We start from the raw sequence: 16475 nt of genomic DNA on the forward strand, positions 1-16475 counted from the left end.
GCATTTTGCTTGGAGCATGTTATTATCGGGGCTGAAGTCTTTTGCTCAGCCGTAATGAGCATTTTTGTACCAAACTTTAGAAGACAAAGGAGGGAGCTGGAGCTGTGAGGTGGCAAAGAGGAGAAGCTGCACTTTTGTTTTGCGTGATAACAGCTTGTGGATAGTAGGCTGCTGTCCCAACCATTCAGTGGAAAGTGGGAGCTTGGGATGGGGAGGGACAGAAATGGTATTTTTTTGGAAGTGTGCAGTTTAACATGAGGAGAGGGAGGGAAAAATTCACCACCTAGACCAGAAGCGTGGACAAGGTAACAATAAAAATTGTTCTCTACCCACACTGTAAGAAACTTAGGGATCAGATGCTCAGCACGCCTCTGAGAAGGGCTTATAAAATGCAGGCCTCTTACTATCCTGGTAATAAATTTTCAGCTGAGGTACAGCCTGTGTAAGATAAATCATTATACCTCATATAGTTCATTTGAGGAGACTTGCACTAGGTGTAAAGTTAATAATAGAAACTAGAGCAAAGGGGCCCTGTCAGGTTAATCCTGCGATGTGTGTTGTTTATGCGCTTCCTGCAAGATGTTGTAGGTGGTGGTGTCATTCTCCCTGAAAACATAATGAACGGATGCCTTCCTTTCTTGTATTTTGTTGTGCTACAGATTATTTTATACTGATATTAAAAATAACCTTCTTCCAATCTTCTTTACTCACGTCAGACAGAATTTACTCCTGAGCAAGCAGACAAAAGAAGGTCACTGCAGCAGCTAAGCTCCTAAGGTAGGATTACATTTTGTGGGAAGCATGGGATAGTTATCCTGTGCTGAGGGGTCTTCTGCTTATCACAGGGTCACAAACAGAGATGAAAACTGATCGTCTTTTTTCCTGACAACTCACTATCGAGATCAATGACTTTGCTTCTGTGCTAGCTTTCATGAGTGTACTTGGTTTGGCTGATTAATTATTTCTGTAGAGTTTTGTTCTTTCTGACATACAGATACTCTTATTAGATGAATAGCTTGTTCAAACCATATATTACAGCCTCTCTTGCCTCTGTCCAAGCAGTCCAGTTCAGGTCCTAGCTTTCAGCAGAGATAAATAAATGCATTGCTTAAACTGAAATCAAATCAAATCAGCCACAAGAGAGGGCAAAGAATCTATCAGTCCTAATCTCCAGGTGTCCATGACTGTAGCCGGAGGTGAGGCAGCAGGCTAGGCTGGGTGCTGTACCACATACAGCTGCAGGTCACTTGCATCATGTGCACAGGTGACTTCCTTAGCCAGGACTCAACTTTGTGACTGTGCCTGTGGGACCCAGCCTGGCTGAAGCCCGTATGTGCCTCCACAAGATACCAGTATACCACAAGAAACAGCCATAGTGGTAAGCAGCGATTAACTGGTCACAAGCAAGGAACTATCAGGAGTTGACAACAGACATTCCCCATGGCTATACCCTCATTTCTGAGGGCAAAGGCAGCAAACTGTGTGTGCGCGAGTTTGGTAAACAGGATCATCCTTATTTAAAATCTTTTTTTCTATAAGGTGAAATTACACTTGTGCAGGAAGTTTTCAGGACTTCATTTGAAAGCATTTATTTAAGGCCATAAGTTGCTTTCTAACAAACTGCAATGCCCTTGCTGATGGGGCCACATCCTCTGTCGGGCGGCTCATTATGTACAGTTCCCACAGAGAGAACCTGGGAGCTGCTGCTGTTCAGAACCTTTATGTCACTAAAGAAGCATAAGGTGCTGGAGCTGGAACCAAAATCTGGGGTGGTAGTCGGCCATTGTTATCAATTGTTATCCCCAATCTGTTATCAAATGGCATCAGAACCAAGTCATGCTCCTTTTGTTCCAGTGTCAAAAAGACATGTGCCTTTCCCATTTTAATTTCAAGCATGCCTGACATGGTAATTTATCATGATGTCAAGCGTCAAAGCTTGCGAGCAGAAATAAAACACAGAGATGATGGAAAAACAGGGTAAGGGGGAGCTCATAAAAGAAGCTACAAGCTCCAAGTACATGCCTCGTAATCCCTGTCATTTTGTATCTTTGTTTAGCTGTGAAATCTGTTATAGCAGCTACTAGTGGTTTCCTCAGATGAAAAGCAATGAATATAATTTTCAAGTTCCTTGACGAGTTGTCATGCAGACCCATCACAGTTGCAAGAAGGGAGCACAGCAGAGTGTAATGGCAAGACATGTGTAGCTGACAAAACACCAACTCTCTGAAGGCATCCTAAAGTGATATACAGCAGGATAAATCTTCCATTCAAATGAAGGCAACCCTCACTGAAATCATATCCTAAACTGGCATGACTCAAAGGTCTACAATGAAATGTCACGTTGTTTTCTAAGTTTGAGAATGAATGTGAGTAAGATTGTCCATTTCCTTTTTTTTATTTTCCCTCAGGAGTAAGAAATTAAGCAAATACATGGCAGGGTATAGCACACAGCAATTGTGCTGTTTCCCACCATTTTTATGGTTCCTAATCATTCTTTCAAATTTTATGTGTTTTCTGTCTAATACAGCAACACGTTCCTCCTGCCTGCTATAACCCCAGTTCCCTGCTCTCCCAGAGCCTGCAAAGCCTGGGCTAGCCTGGCTCTAGCCTGGAAGAGTTCACAGCTCAGAGTTCGGGCTGTGAACTCACACAGACCATAATCCCTTAAGCCTCACATCCCACAGGAGAATTAAGGATGAGGAGGGATGCAGCTGCGGGTGTTGGAGAGGGGAGGAACAGTGCCTATGGGGAGCCGAGCAGAAGGAGGGCATGGGGTACATGGGTAGCTGGTGGGTGCTGCTGGGCAGCATTAGCTAACTGGGAGGGCTGGCAGAATCCAAAGGGCTAAGCCAGACCCGAAGGTTAGGGTGGCATTGGGTGGCAGGAGGGAGGGCAGAGCTAGGCAGAGTGCACGGTGGCAGAGGGCAGGGAAGGTCTCGGAGGTTATAACCCACAGAAAGCTGGGAAAAGTGGGCAGGCATCAGGCTAAAGGCAACAGCTGACAAGAGGGATAGGTAGACTGGTTGGATTTTGGGGTGTTGGCAGAATTCACTCTTCGGCGTGTTCTTGGCAAAGGGTGTAATCACTTTTCTCCATAGCCCTGGTGCAGGGAAGGCACGCTGCTCTTCTCCCCAACTTCCACACACCCTTCTCTCCCTGAACAGACGCTCAGGGAACAGCCAGAGGAAGACTAAACGCAATATAAGAGGTTTTCTACGTTGACCTTTTTCTTTTGGGGAGGTGGAAAGGTTGGAGTTATAATTTTAAATCTCTTCAGGCAATACTATGCCTAGCTTAACTCCAACTAATGAAAAAGGCTATTTATCTAATAGACCTTTAATCACAAGCTCTACTTAAAAATCAATTACATGATACAACCATTATAGTTAAGCTCTAAATCTCATGTATCTTCCTGTTATCTGAGGATTTTCCTCTGAGGTAACAGAAATGATTGATACGCAGCCAGATTTTCAAATGCTTACCACAGAGTACAGGCCAGGTTTTTTCATCCAGCTGTTCCTGTTTTGGATGCTTATAAAGCAGGTTTTCAAAGGCCTTAGCACCTACTGCGCTGTGGTTTGAAAGACCGCTTCCTCATTATGTGAGCAATTAGGGGTTTAGCTGTCTCAGGAACCTGACCGCAGCTCTGAGTGCTGAGATCATCTAAAATTTTTGGCCACAAAGAATAAAGCTAGAAGGCATCTTGATTAATTTTAGCCCAATCGCCCTAAGGCATAAAGGACCACAGAAAAAAGATGGTGCAGTCCCTGGAGGACAAGTTTTCTGGATGCTCTCTGAGCCTGCTAAGACTCCACACCGCATTTACGCGTTCCACTTCTCTAACGTGACTGCATTACACCGTGCATGCAAACCACATACCAGCACATCGTTCGTGGTGCCCACAGCCAAACGTCAGGCGGGTAAGTGTGCAGCTAAGCAAGCCTGGACACAGTTGTGATTTGGATGGCAGGGAGACAGGGAATGAAGGAAAGGGCTGCAAACCGGTGCAGTATTTCCCACTTTACAGTTGTCCGCCTCTACCTGACATGCAGTTAGTGGAGAAGAAACATCAAGGAAAGGTCAACAGCTGCTTAGAGCACTTTCAGGTCAGGCATATACTTGGGGTTGCCAGCAGTGTAATGGGAGGCAGCTGAAGAGGTCATGCTTCCATTTACCATCTCACAGTGACAAGCTCTGACGTTTTAACTAGGTGCTACTCAGAGAACACATTTTCAGTACCTAATACAATATAAATTATCTTAACCCAGTCACTTCCAGACACCTTAGGCAAACTCTTTGTATCAGGCTAGATACCAATAGTACAAAGAATCTCAGATGTGACTGGAAAGCTTTCTTATATCGATGGCATCATCCATAAAAAAGCAGGAAATCTGTTATACATGGATAATAGTGATCAGAAAATAGGTGTTGGCTTAGTCTGCTAAAGAAATGCCTCCATTAATAGTGTTGGTCTTGATTTATTTTCAGTTCTTCTCTGAAAGCTAATATCTTTTTCCTGTAACTCTAGTTGCATGTCCGTGTTTATGCAAACCACAGACATTTCTCACCTAGAAGTCCTGTCTGAGGTAGCCTACCATGAATGGTAGTAAACCTATAACTTTTATTAATTAGTAATCCAAAAGACAATCTTAGTGGCTCTGGCTCCTGCAAGGCAAGATTTCCTGAAACTTCATTCCATGCTGTTCTCTTCCACATTTCCACATTTTCTTCAAGTTCCTACAGACTATTCCACCCTTGCAGTTATTTATCGCTGTAGCCATATGCCTTCGCTCTGCAGTTTAAAATCAGTCAATGAGGCCAGTGAGAGTTGGCCTTTCTGCTTTAACCCTGTACGGAAGCAAGGGAATCAAATCTCATTAATAGTGTTGGGTGCTCACAGCCTATTATTTGGAAGGAATATTCTCTTGTACTTAGAACAATTTTCATCCAAAGCTTAAGACAGGAGCTGTACTTCTGGATTTGAGGGCTAGCTGGCTAATTTAACACGTTTTTCTTTTTGACAAGGTGTTCTGTGTTTTCCCCAAGACTACAGCATTGCCCCTCTTTGACACATGGCTTAGGGTGCATATGAGACCTATAACAAGAACTAGGTCAAGAGCCTCTCTTTGAGCACTGTGCTACTCCATTTTGGGTTGTACCACTGCGTATCCTCCTGCTGAAGAAGTCTGGGATTAGCTGTAGTCAGAATAATTGTTCTTTCTACATGCAGCCACTGTGGCAGCTTGTTCTTTGACGTGCATTGCTGGCAAATGCCCTGAGCTGAAATACAGGTAGAGTTCAGCAACACCAAGTACCATTCGTGGGGAAACTGTTCAATGTTTGGCCAAACTCGCATTAGCAATGCAGTCTGCTGCCATAGCCGTAGCCTTGATTTCTTTCTGCCTGCCAAAAAGGAGACTGCCTGCCTTCTCTGTCAGTGTTTTAAGGACTTCCAAGGAACCGGCATGACCTTGGATCTCCAGCACAAGTTCTTGCTTTGCCTTGATCTGTGCCACTGAGTAATGGAGGGTCTAGTAAGAGAGGTAAGAATCATGTTTATGTTTTAATATTGCAATGGGGGAACTATATTAAAATATCAAAGCTGCAAATAAAAATCACAAAGGGCAGAAGGAGGCAAGTGCAGGAGCCTTTGAAAGTGCGTGTTACCGTATTGCAATCAGTAAGAAAAGTACTTCTTGTCTTAACCAGTAAATCACTGGCCCTCAGAAACAAAAACCACTCAGGATACCAACCCTAAAAGAAATGATAGGCTCATCAGGAAATAAGGACACCCCTCGGGAAGGGTGAAACAAGATGTTTTTCCAAAAGCTAATGGGGTAAGTCACCTTGACAGGAAAAAGCAAACCCGCCTGAACTCAAACCAAGGCCTGGGAGGAATCCCCCAAGAGGGCTGCTGGCACGGCCACACTTGGGGGCGAAAGGAAGACGTGCCTCGGCGGAGCCCGGCCGTTGGTCCCGGGGCACCTTCCCGGCCGGGCGGAGGCCGGCTCCCGCCTCGCAGCCTGGGGAGCAACAGGTCGCTGTGTGCTCCCTCCCGTACGAGTGCGGGGTCAGCCTGACCCGCTCGGCCGCGCTTAAATAGCCGCGGCACGAAGCCCTTCCCGCCTCCCCAGCTCCCGCTCTCCCGGCGGGCCGCTCCGGGATTAAAACCCCCACGCTCCTCCTCTTCCTCCCCCCTCCAGCCTCAGCCTGCCGGGGTGGTCCCGCAGCCCCGGCTCGGGGCAGAGCCCGCCCTCCATAATCCATGCGCGGGCGACACCACTACCACCACCGCCGCCGCGGCGCTCTGAGGCGGCAGGCGGAGCGGGCCGTGCCGTGCCCCGCCGCCTCCGTGCTTTCCCCGCTTGGCCGGTGAGTGCCGCCGGGCCGGCGGGCGGTACGTGAGGAGGGGTCCCGGGGCAGCGCTCCCCCGCCGCCGGTGCCGCTCTGAGCGCGGCGGGGCCGGGGGAGGCAGCAGGTGGGGGTGGGGCTCCGCCGCCTTCCCCGGCTGCTCCCGCTGCGGGCGGCAGAAGGTCCTGGCCGGGAAGAGTGCGGCCGCGGGGGAGGAGAGGTGTCGGCGGGCGGGGGGCCGCTGTGGGAAGCCGGGTGAGGTGGGGCGGGTGGCCGTCGAGGGAGGCTGGCGCTCGAGGGAGCGGGGCTGCCTGCGGGCGGGGGGGTCAGTCGGGCTGGGAGAGCGACCTGTGGGAGCGGGGAGTGGCGGGATGGAGGCACTGAGGGAGGGAGCCCCGGCCCTGAAAGCGCGGCGTAAGGCGGGGGGCAGAGGGGCAGGTCTGTGCTGAGGGGAGCCGGGGAAGTGTGCTTGCGGGCAGGGGCCCCGCGGGAGGGACGGGTTTGGCCGGGGGGAAGGGGCTGCGGCACGGCGGGGCGGCGTGTGCCGGTCCGCGGGGAGCGAGGGCGGATCCGCCCGCTGAGGAGGAGAGCGAGTGAAGCGGCTTTCCTCCCCGGAGGACCGTATGTGGCGGGGACGGCTGAGGAGGGCTCGGGGGCCAGCTGTGAGTTTCCGGCCACTGAAGAGAGAGGAGTGGCGGGAGCGGGGCGGGGAGAGCCCCCGAGGTCTCCGGGGAGAGGGAGAGCCGCTCCGCGGGGAGGACACGACACCTGCCCGGGGCCGAGGAGGGGGGAAGCGGGCGGTGGGGCCTGAGCGGCGCCGGGGAGGGGGAGGGGGACACCGCGGTGGCCTCGAAATCGGCTCGTCAGGGGCGGAGGAGGCAGGGGAGGCAAACCCCTGCCGTGGCTCTGCGGTGAAACCGTGGATGTGAGCGGGGAGAAGGGCCCGTCCGCTCCCGCCGGGGGTCCCCGCTCGGTACGGCAGCGCGCTGCGGCGAATGCCGCCTCGGAGGAGTTACTTGAGGCGGTGCTGCTGGTAGCTTGCTGCTCAGCGTGTACCTGGGCAGATCGCGCCAGCCTACCCCGGGTGGTCAGACGTTTTTCTCGGCAGGGGTGAGCTCTGCTGTGAGCTGGGGACCTCATCCGAGAGCGGGGGGAAAGAGGCAGCTGTGGTAGTAAACATGGGCTGTGTCTTCCTCTGCACACAGACACGCAGGGGAGCGACTGAAGAAACTACCGAATCGGTCGGTATTCCAGCAGAGGCAGAGCTGCGGTACCCGCAGCGTGGTAGAGGAAGAGGTCTCTACAGTTTTAGTAATTGGACAGAAGGCGAAGGAAAGACTTGGTCTCAGCTGGCAGTGGGAGTACGTGGGGTCTGTCGTCCCAGTCCCTTGGTGTTGGGACACGTATTCAGCCCTCATCGGTCCACGTTTGCCAAAACCCACTCTGTTTATGGGCTGGCTTTACTGTGTTTTAAAATTTTCTATGTGATGCTGAAAAGTGCTCTCACAAGGAATGCTCTATGAATACTACAGTAAATTCAGCACTTAAAATCAAGTTGAGTTTTTTGTTGTTGTTGTTCAGTTAGTGAAAATATACTTCAAACATTTAGGCGGTCGGTTAAAAATCAGACCTGCTGGTGTCCTGGGGAAGATTCCTCATTTGGAATTTTTACAGGTCTCTTTGTTGTTTGCAAATGGCTGTGACTTGTAAAACAGCAGGATTTTTTGGTGTTGCTTTTTAAAAATTTATTTGTTTTCAAATTATTAAGTAGCTGGTCAAAGTGAACTGGGTTCTGAATATCCAGCTTTTCCTGACTTGAGCACTTACTCATTTTCAACATATAGCAAGCATGTCAGATGCATACTGAGGCTACCTTGTGTGGAAGATTCTATTTGTTTGGTTTTTGTCAGTGCTGCCAGACTCAATCCTGCAGTCTCTAGTACTTACTAGGTTTATTTGTTTCCTACTCTTCCTGTGGCAACAGGTTGTAATTGTTGGTAGGCTTAGGACGGATTCTGTAACAGAAAACTACCTTTTTAACTTGCCAGCATCTAACTTGGCTTGCTGTATTATGTCTCTTGAATGGGAAGGTGGTGGTGTGGGGTTTTTTTAATGCATACTTAGGAGTTTTAGTCGTCTACCTGTAACACTGTGTTTTGTGGCTGTTTTAATTCATTTTGCTCTTCTGGTGGTTGCTCTCACTGGAGCAACCTCATGCAAGGGGATTATGGACTTGAATTTTCAAATTACTAGTTAAAAAATGCAACAAACATAGGCAGATCCCTTGTGTGGGCTTCCTATGGACAACTGCATCTTCTACCATCCCATCGTGGTTCAGTGCCAACAGGCTCCCACATTGACCTTTATCAACCTGGCCTTTGGTTGATTGAATTTCAGTTCACAGGGTTAATCATCGTTGCATTGCTGCACTGCAGTGTTGTATTTGCATGGATTGCAGCGTTAAACAGAAGGAGGCCAGTCTTGTTGAAACAAAGAGCTGGACATCATGCTGTTTCTGAGGTCTGTTATTTAGAGTTGATGTGTCATTGAAGCAGTTGCTGAACTAATGCAGCTCTTGCTCTGTCTCCTTTCCTCCTCTTAAACTTACAGTGGAGTTGCTGCAGCTTTATTGGTTTGGGAGAATATTACAATATTTTTAATAACAGGTAGGATATATCAGAGATATGATAATACTGCAACATACTTGGTAAAAGGGTGATTGTGTTCTCCACAGATAGTGTTTAAAACCCCAGGAATTATGTTTAGTGACTTGTACATGTAGAATATTCGTGACAACCACAGGAAAAAAAGCAAAAGCCCTAGTCTTTTAAAGATGGACACTTGCAAACCACACAGAAAATTAGTTAAATGCTTTCATTGTTATGTATCTTATTAAGTACGTAACAGGGTTTGTGGTTGTTTTTTTTTAATTGAAACATAGTAATGAAATTGATATCTTATTTGATAATTAATGTAAGCACTTCAAAGGTTCACACAGCTTCTTTTCATTCACTGTACTTGAACTTGGGGAGAGTTGTACTGGCAATTACTGTAGCTCATGGATTGCAGTGATGCCACGCTGTTTCTGAGGAAATGAGATAGCCACATGCTGCAATGAAGAGTACCATAAACTGCTATGCAATTCTCTTTATATGTGTCACTCGTGTATGTCATTCTTGCAGTTCTCAAAATTACAGATTTCATGGATATATCTTTCTTCTTCAATGCTGTTAGTCTAGCATATTTAACTAAGATGCTCGCAGCTAAGTTTCTTTTAGATATCAAGATAAGGATAACTGCTGGGAGCTTTTTACGTCTGAGTTATTTTTAGGTAGGTTGAATACATACTGAATGCTCAGAGGTATCCCAAGTTACAGGTTTAATAATGTTTCTGCGAGTTCCTGATCATATTAATGTAACCTTGAAAATATATTAGTGTTTTATGTAGTATAGAGAGGATGTGGTGTCAACCTGGAGGAATTGCCCAGTAAGATTATATATACCATGTTTATCGTCATTTATTTGCCAACAAAGGGAGGGGAAGAGAATATGGTCAGAATTCTGCAAATTCTTTGATTTGCAAAAAACTCACCTGCTTTGCTGAAAAATTCTGAACTTTATAAAAGCTTAACTGAAAATTATGTAGAGTTGGAGATTTCAGTAGCGTCTTTAGAATTGAAAGCTGGTTATGTGTCTCCACTTAGTAGAATGTTGTTTGTATCTGCAGTACAGGTAGTGTCCTTGCAATTGCAGTAGTGTCCTTGTCTTAAAACTCCCAACTTTCTGTCTTGGTTAATACATGACTTCGCATTTCTAGCAGGCATAGTGATTATTTTCCTATATTGAGAGGACATTTTGACAGTGCTTTATTTGCCTGTTTGTACAATTAGATGCACTTTAAATTGTCCTTAACCTAAAATCTAACAACAACAAGTTGTACGTACTTTCTCTTCTTCTGCCCTCTCTCTAGTATAACAGAATGCGCTACAGAGGACATGCCCTGTCTTTTAGCTTTTCCTTAAGACACCAGTTACAGAGGCCATCTTCCTCTCAATTTCATCTTTCACAAACACACCTAACATTTCCCTGTATTGTACACTTTTGTATTGCTTGGAATCAAGGCTCAGTCACTATGTGTGAGCTTTTTCTCCTGCCTTATTGAAGTGTTGCAACTGTACTTGAGAAATCTCCAGAAAACTAAGCTTTACTTAGAAAAAGTGTTCAAACTTTTTTTTTTTTAAGAAAACTAAGTTGAACTGTACTGTATCAAACTTGCACATCTTCACTGTTCTGTCATTAAGGCAACATTTTTTTTTTTCCACTTAGTTCTGGTCTTGTGATATTTTGTCCTGTAGTGTTTTTGTAAATTTGATAATAAACTGCAGCCTAAGCAATTTTTGGTTTCTGACCATTTCTATGTTCAGCCCTAGAGTAATAGGTGCATAAAAGAAAATTCTACTGAAAACTACCTTTTAGACTGAAGAAAATTAGTCTCAAGAAAAAATTAAGGGAGGAAAAATAGTATTTTGGAGCTGGACTCTTTTTTTTTTTTTTTTCTTTGATTATTCTTAACAAATGAGTCTTTTCCAGATAGGAAAATACTCATGGTGTGATGTGTTCTAAGTTCTTGTGTTCCTGTGTTGAGCATCATATTTCAGAGTGGTTGCTAACATAGCCTTTTTGGAGAAGGCTTGGATAATTCTGCTATTCATAGCATTATTACTGTTCGTTCTTCTTGGTTTTTACTAGCCATGAGGGGGAAAGATAGATTTGAGTTTTTCTTCTTAACTTGATTGGACTACAGGGAAACAAATCTGTCTCTGGTTCTTTGATCTGGTCTTGTATTCCTTTGTTCCATATTTTTCTTGATCTCAATCTATCCTTTGAATGCAGGATGGACTACTAAACAAGCCTGCACTATGTGTTTTTGAAAGTCAATACTGGTTTTCAGAAAGGTAGCATTTGTTTTACCAGAGACTGTAAAGTATGGGAGAGACTTAAGTCTCACCTTACTTCCGATTTTCAAGTCTTTTGTCTACAGCATCTCTTTGACCTGGAAGCACCTTAGAAGTCAAGGTATTGGTGTAGGATTGGGCTGACTGAGGCTGTGAGGTGTTTTGCTGTCATTCTTGCAAGTGAATCATCTGAACACCAATGTGGAGATTAAAAATATTTCTATTGGGTAGTGCTGCTGAAAAAGGCAACAGAGGCACAACTGTGCTAAGAAAAGGCAGTTTGTGCTGGGTGCTCCCCAGTTTGAAGTGGACGGCTTGTCATGAGCAGCGTGTTCTCGGGCATCCCCACCAGTGGCACTCTGGTAGATCACCAAAGACACTTCAAAGATAAGTCAGTCTGATGGGTGGGAAAGTCAGTGCAGTGATTGCTGGTACACTTGTCAAGTACATGCGGCTTCCAAAGTCAGAAAGGGGCAGAAGTTTTTCTGTTGCCTTTCGTTTGGGTTTTTTTGGTCTATTTCCTTGGAGGCCACCATGGCCCATGTTGAAGTGAAGTAGTCTTATACCTAGCCCCCAATAGATGATGATGTGGTCAGTTGTTTTGTTGGAAGCCTGGGGGGGCTTCTTCTGTTTACATTTCTTAAGTGGTGGTTGATTGAACTGCTGTGATTTTTGTAGATTCAGAACATTCTTAAACATGTGTAAGCATCCAAAGTCATCTTAATGACACACAGCTTTAGCAAGCTATGAATAAAAATTATTGAGGTGACTTCTCCAGTTCCTAAGAAGAGCCTTGAGATAGTTTGAGTTAATAGAAAGTAATTATTGACACCCATTATCACCTGTCAGGAGGGTGAAGTTGTGTTTTGTTGGGGTTTGGGGTTTTTTTTGTTAGCTTTTCACTGATGAATAATTTAATTCCTCAGTCTTGGAGGACGATTAGGAGTAGCTGGTATCTGGAAGGTTTTACTGAAAGGTTGAGATTATAGAAGGTACAGCATATGACTTGTAATGATTGCCATCAACTACAGTAACATCAGGTGGCTGATGAAATGCGTTGTGTAACAGTTGTAACATGGCATATTGTACTTAGAAGCGCAATTCATACATTGTTCCTTTAGTTTTGTCTCCCTTGGAGCTGTCCCAATGCTCTGCTTGCTTTGTTTTTGAAAACTCACTGACCTGGAACTATGCATAATTGTTTTTTCCCCCCTCTTTCAAGTACAGTGTATGTAGTAGGCCATATTATTCACAAACCTCAATCTTTTTTTTTTCTTTTCTATCCTATCTAGCTTGCTTTTACCACTATTGATATGTTCGATTTCCACAGAAGAATGCAGGCTGTCTTGCACTTTCCTATGTGCTTGCACACACCTTAACGAGCTCTTTCTTGTTTTTGCCAGAGATGGTGCGCTGAGTCATTTCCACGAAAGGCTTCTGTACCACTCCGAAGCAAGAGTACATTAAAGAATAAAAGGTCTGAGGGTGCACCAGCATTTTCCTGGCTAGAAAGCTAACCCCGAAGTGAATGTATTGAAGATATCTAGACTTGGTGGGACAAATATCTCTACCTCCAATTTTATGAATACTGCTAGCTATGGCTGTGGAACTCTGTTTGCTGCTGCTGCTGTTTTGTGGAAGTACTATTTCAGAGGTACAGCCTATATACAAACCGCCTCCTGGGACTTTGGATTTTGGATTTGTACCAGCCAAGACGTATGATACAGGTGCATACCATGAACCTGGGCCAATAGGAATTTTGTTTAAAATAGTACATGCATTCCTGTACTTAGTGCAGCCAAATTCTTTTCCTCAAGGTAAGTAGATAAACTACTTCCTTTTTTTTTAATAAAGATGTGTTATTGATATGTTCATCCTATTGCAGATATTAAGACCATAATCTGGAAGTAGTTGATATGAAGGGCTTTGTTAGTTAGCACATGTTATGGCCTGGAAATGTGTATGGTCCCACATAAAGTAATGTTTTTCTCCTAAGCATAGTGGGAGGGAGATTGTTAATGAAAATGAAATGTTGATGAAATCTCACAGACCTTTGCTTATATATCTCAAAGCTGTCACTGATGCATTTGAGGCTTTTTTAACTGAAACTTTTTCCTATGTATGCTCAGAAGCATGAGATAGGAGTAAAGCATAAACTGCTTTGTATTTAATATTAAATCCATAAGAGACAGCTCTCTGAGATTTGCATGTTATGAGAAACAGTCAAGTGGTTATAATATTATGAGATTTAGCCTAGGAAATGGAAACCTAGCAACTTGAAATAAATTTCATTTGTTTCTGTATCTGTGCATCCACAGTCAAGTTTTATATAAGGTCAGTTCCATTACACAGCCACGTGTAACTTCTTGTTCCTTTGTAAGCTGTCAAGTTAAGACTTGGAACTGCATTTGTTTTATTGAGATTTTTTTTTTTCCTTTCCTTTCCTACTAAGTTGTGCCTTCTTCTAAAGGAAAAGTTAAGGTATCCGAGAAGTGTGTGCTTATCGAGGTTGCATTGATTAAAAGGTGCTTTTGGGAATGCTGTGTGTTTGTGGATGTGGTAGTTGTATCAACTTTCCAATGTGTTTTTTGTTTCATTTACCTCTTAAAACAAAATGCTAATGTGTCTGTGTAATATTGGCATTTAAAGTTATATTGAGGTGAAGCTTTAATAAAGTCTAAGAATGGCTTTGGTTTGTTATTGATTTCTTTTGGTGGTTTAGCTGTAGCTGTATAAAAGGTGTTTGTGTTACTTTGTAGTACATCTTTCAATTTATATATTAAAACCCTTAGTAATTTAAAGTCTTAAATAAATTCTTTGGTCATGTACCTGTATGATACCTGTGAACTATTATTTGCTTGTATTTTTGACATTTCTTCAATAGCTGTAGACGAATGAGCTCAAATGAACTTGAATGAATGAATTCTGTTTAGACAAGTGCCCAGAGTCCCAGGTGTTAACCAGGAGAGCAAAATCCTGGCCTATTCCCTGCAGGATCTGTCTTCTGAGCAGGTCTTACACAAGGTGTAAGGAGGGCAATTGCATGAAGCTGACAGTAATGTTACCTTTGGGAGGAATTGTTTCCAGATTATCTTTGCTTTTCTATCCTCTTTCCTGCCATTAAATATTTAGATAAACTATTTGCCTCTCTGTGAGGCCTGATATGTTAGGATTATCATCTGCATTCAACTCTTAACAGGCCTTTGTTCTGCCTAAAGTCCTGCTTGAATATTTTATTCTCATACTGTTGTGGACACTTGATTTCAGCAAGATGTTTACTGTGTCTTTATACTAACAGGAATTTGGTCTGTAACTTTGTATGTCAAATTTAATATTATGTGTCCTAAGCATGTAAATAATTATGGAGTATAGAATTTATGATCAATATTATAGTCCTGTGGGACTGCTTGTAGTAAGTTCTGCATCAAGTAGGTGTTGTGAAATCCAGCATTAAAGAGAAAGGAGACATCCAGAAGCAAATCACTTGTTCTTAGCTTGTAAGCTTTGAACATCTCGTACCTCTCCTTCCTTTCTTGCAGATGCTTTTTGCTAAATCAGTTATTTTTAGAAGTTTGGCTTTCATTATTTGCATTAGGTGAAGTCCTTTTCCCATGCCCCCACAGACCTCACTGCAAAATACAGATTTGACGGATCATGTTGGTTTGAGTCATACCATTTAATTGGTTAATCCCCATAATCTCTTTTGCCATATGCTGTTCTATTTTCACATTCGGTGTATTAATGGTGTAGTTACATATTTGAAATGCCTTTTTTTTTTTAAACTGCCAACTTGAAATAGATTTAATTTTGATTCAGAGATAAAAATAAACATAATCACAAAACGCACAGAAAGCAAGCCTTTTGATGTTTCTAACTGAAAACTTTGTCATTCCGATTGGGCTGGTGCTTCAGAAGAGCTAGGTCTAGGTTGATGCCCCAGTATATTGCATATAACCATAACATTGAGGAGAAGTGTAATTCATGGGCAGGACTTGGCATCAGTCACCTGGACCTTTGATCTTAGTAGTCTTATTTTTTTTCCTGATTCTTGGAAGTACTTGATGTTTGGTTTTCCAATCTACTGTTAGTGCTATTAGCTGGGAGGGGAAAAAAGTGGCAGGATTGTCCAATTGCATGTAGATATTCCTGCCTTTCCAAGTCATCTTTGTGCTTCCAGTAGTGCTCTGATGGAGCTGAATATGTTACAGTATAACATTCATACTCCTTCAGTCCCAAGTGTGCCTTGTAGGAAGAAGGCTAGTATGAGCTTTGTACTGTTATGATAAAGCAAAATATGAAGTACATCAGAGTCTCCGGGAAATGTTGTTCTTGAAGTATTTGCATGCTGCTAAGTCTTAACATATATTTAAATGTTCTTATATGTTGCTTAAAAGTCGAAAGGGATCACTTCATTTAAAGAAAAAAAAATCAGTCAAGAAATATTTTGTAAGGGTTTTTTTGAATTAAAGTGATTATTTACTCCTTAATTTGTTCATGCCATCCAGTTTGTGGATATGTAACTTAATCTAAGTTTAGATTTAATAGGTAAGTTATTAATGGGATTGAATACAGTGTTCTCATAAAGCACAGTAACAGAACCAGGGCAAGGAACTGTAACTCAAGTTTTTTTAAATTGCTGAATTTTTAAGACCAGCACTGTGCACTTTGGATATGGCAAGAAACTAGTTTAAAAAAGTGAACTAGGATATCTGATTGCAATGCTTCAGTGAATGTAAATAGATTCTGCTTTCAACTCCACCAGTCAAATACTTCTGTCCTCACTAGATGATGTACTGGTCTAAATGGGAGTGAATTTTCTCCCAAGTGTAAACTGTTACTCGGGGAAGCAGCCTCCACTTTGAGTTAATGACACACTGGAGTGGAAAAGACTGTGTTTGGTCACTGGTTTGCTATGTGAGGCTCAGTAGGTCACTTTAATCTTGCTGTGCCTTGGTTTCTCCATTTGTAAAATGGAGATGATGGTGCTGCTACCTTTGAGGACTGTGTAGGATAGAGCATCATTATTCTTTCCTGTTAATAGCACCACTTACAATCAATAGATGATAATAGGAAAATTACGAGTTGTTTCTATCACTCAGCTAAGAGGACATCTAACAAAACAATTGTCAGTTTTTCTCTTACTTAGAATTTGTCATAAACTGAAGTGTT

The 16475-nt window shown here is 43.6% G+C and overlaps 1 protein-coding gene across 16 annotated transcripts in view; it reads left to right on the forward strand.

Annotated features, from left to right (window-relative positions):
* Window positions 1-636: 636 nt before the first annotated feature.
* PROM1 (prominin 1) overlaps window positions 637-16475 on the forward strand; it is a 71823-nt gene continuing 55984 nt past the window's right edge. For 4 of the 16 annotated variants that reach the window (XM_052780424.1, XM_052780425.1, XM_052780432.1 and 1 more), the window contains exons 1-2: window positions 6205-6372; window positions 12710-13123. In XM_052780424.1, coding sequence (XP_052636384.1) covers window positions 12904-13123 — 220 coding nt within the window. In that variant the 5' untranslated portion in view covers window positions 6205-6372; window positions 12710-12903. Of the gene's footprint in view, window positions 778-6202; window positions 6373-6585; window positions 6607-7231; window positions 7325-7932; window positions 8026-12709; window positions 13124-16475 lie in introns of those variants that run through there. The other 12 variants (XM_052780431.1, XM_052780435.1, XM_052780428.1 and 9 more) reach the window with 9 other exon arrangements.

Source organism: Harpia harpyja, chromosome 2, assembly GCF_026419915.1.
Source record: "Harpia harpyja isolate bHarHar1 chromosome 2, bHarHar1 primary haplotype, whole genome shotgun sequence".
Classification (NCBI taxonomy): Eukaryota; Metazoa; Chordata; class Aves; order Accipitriformes; family Accipitridae; genus Harpia; species Harpia harpyja.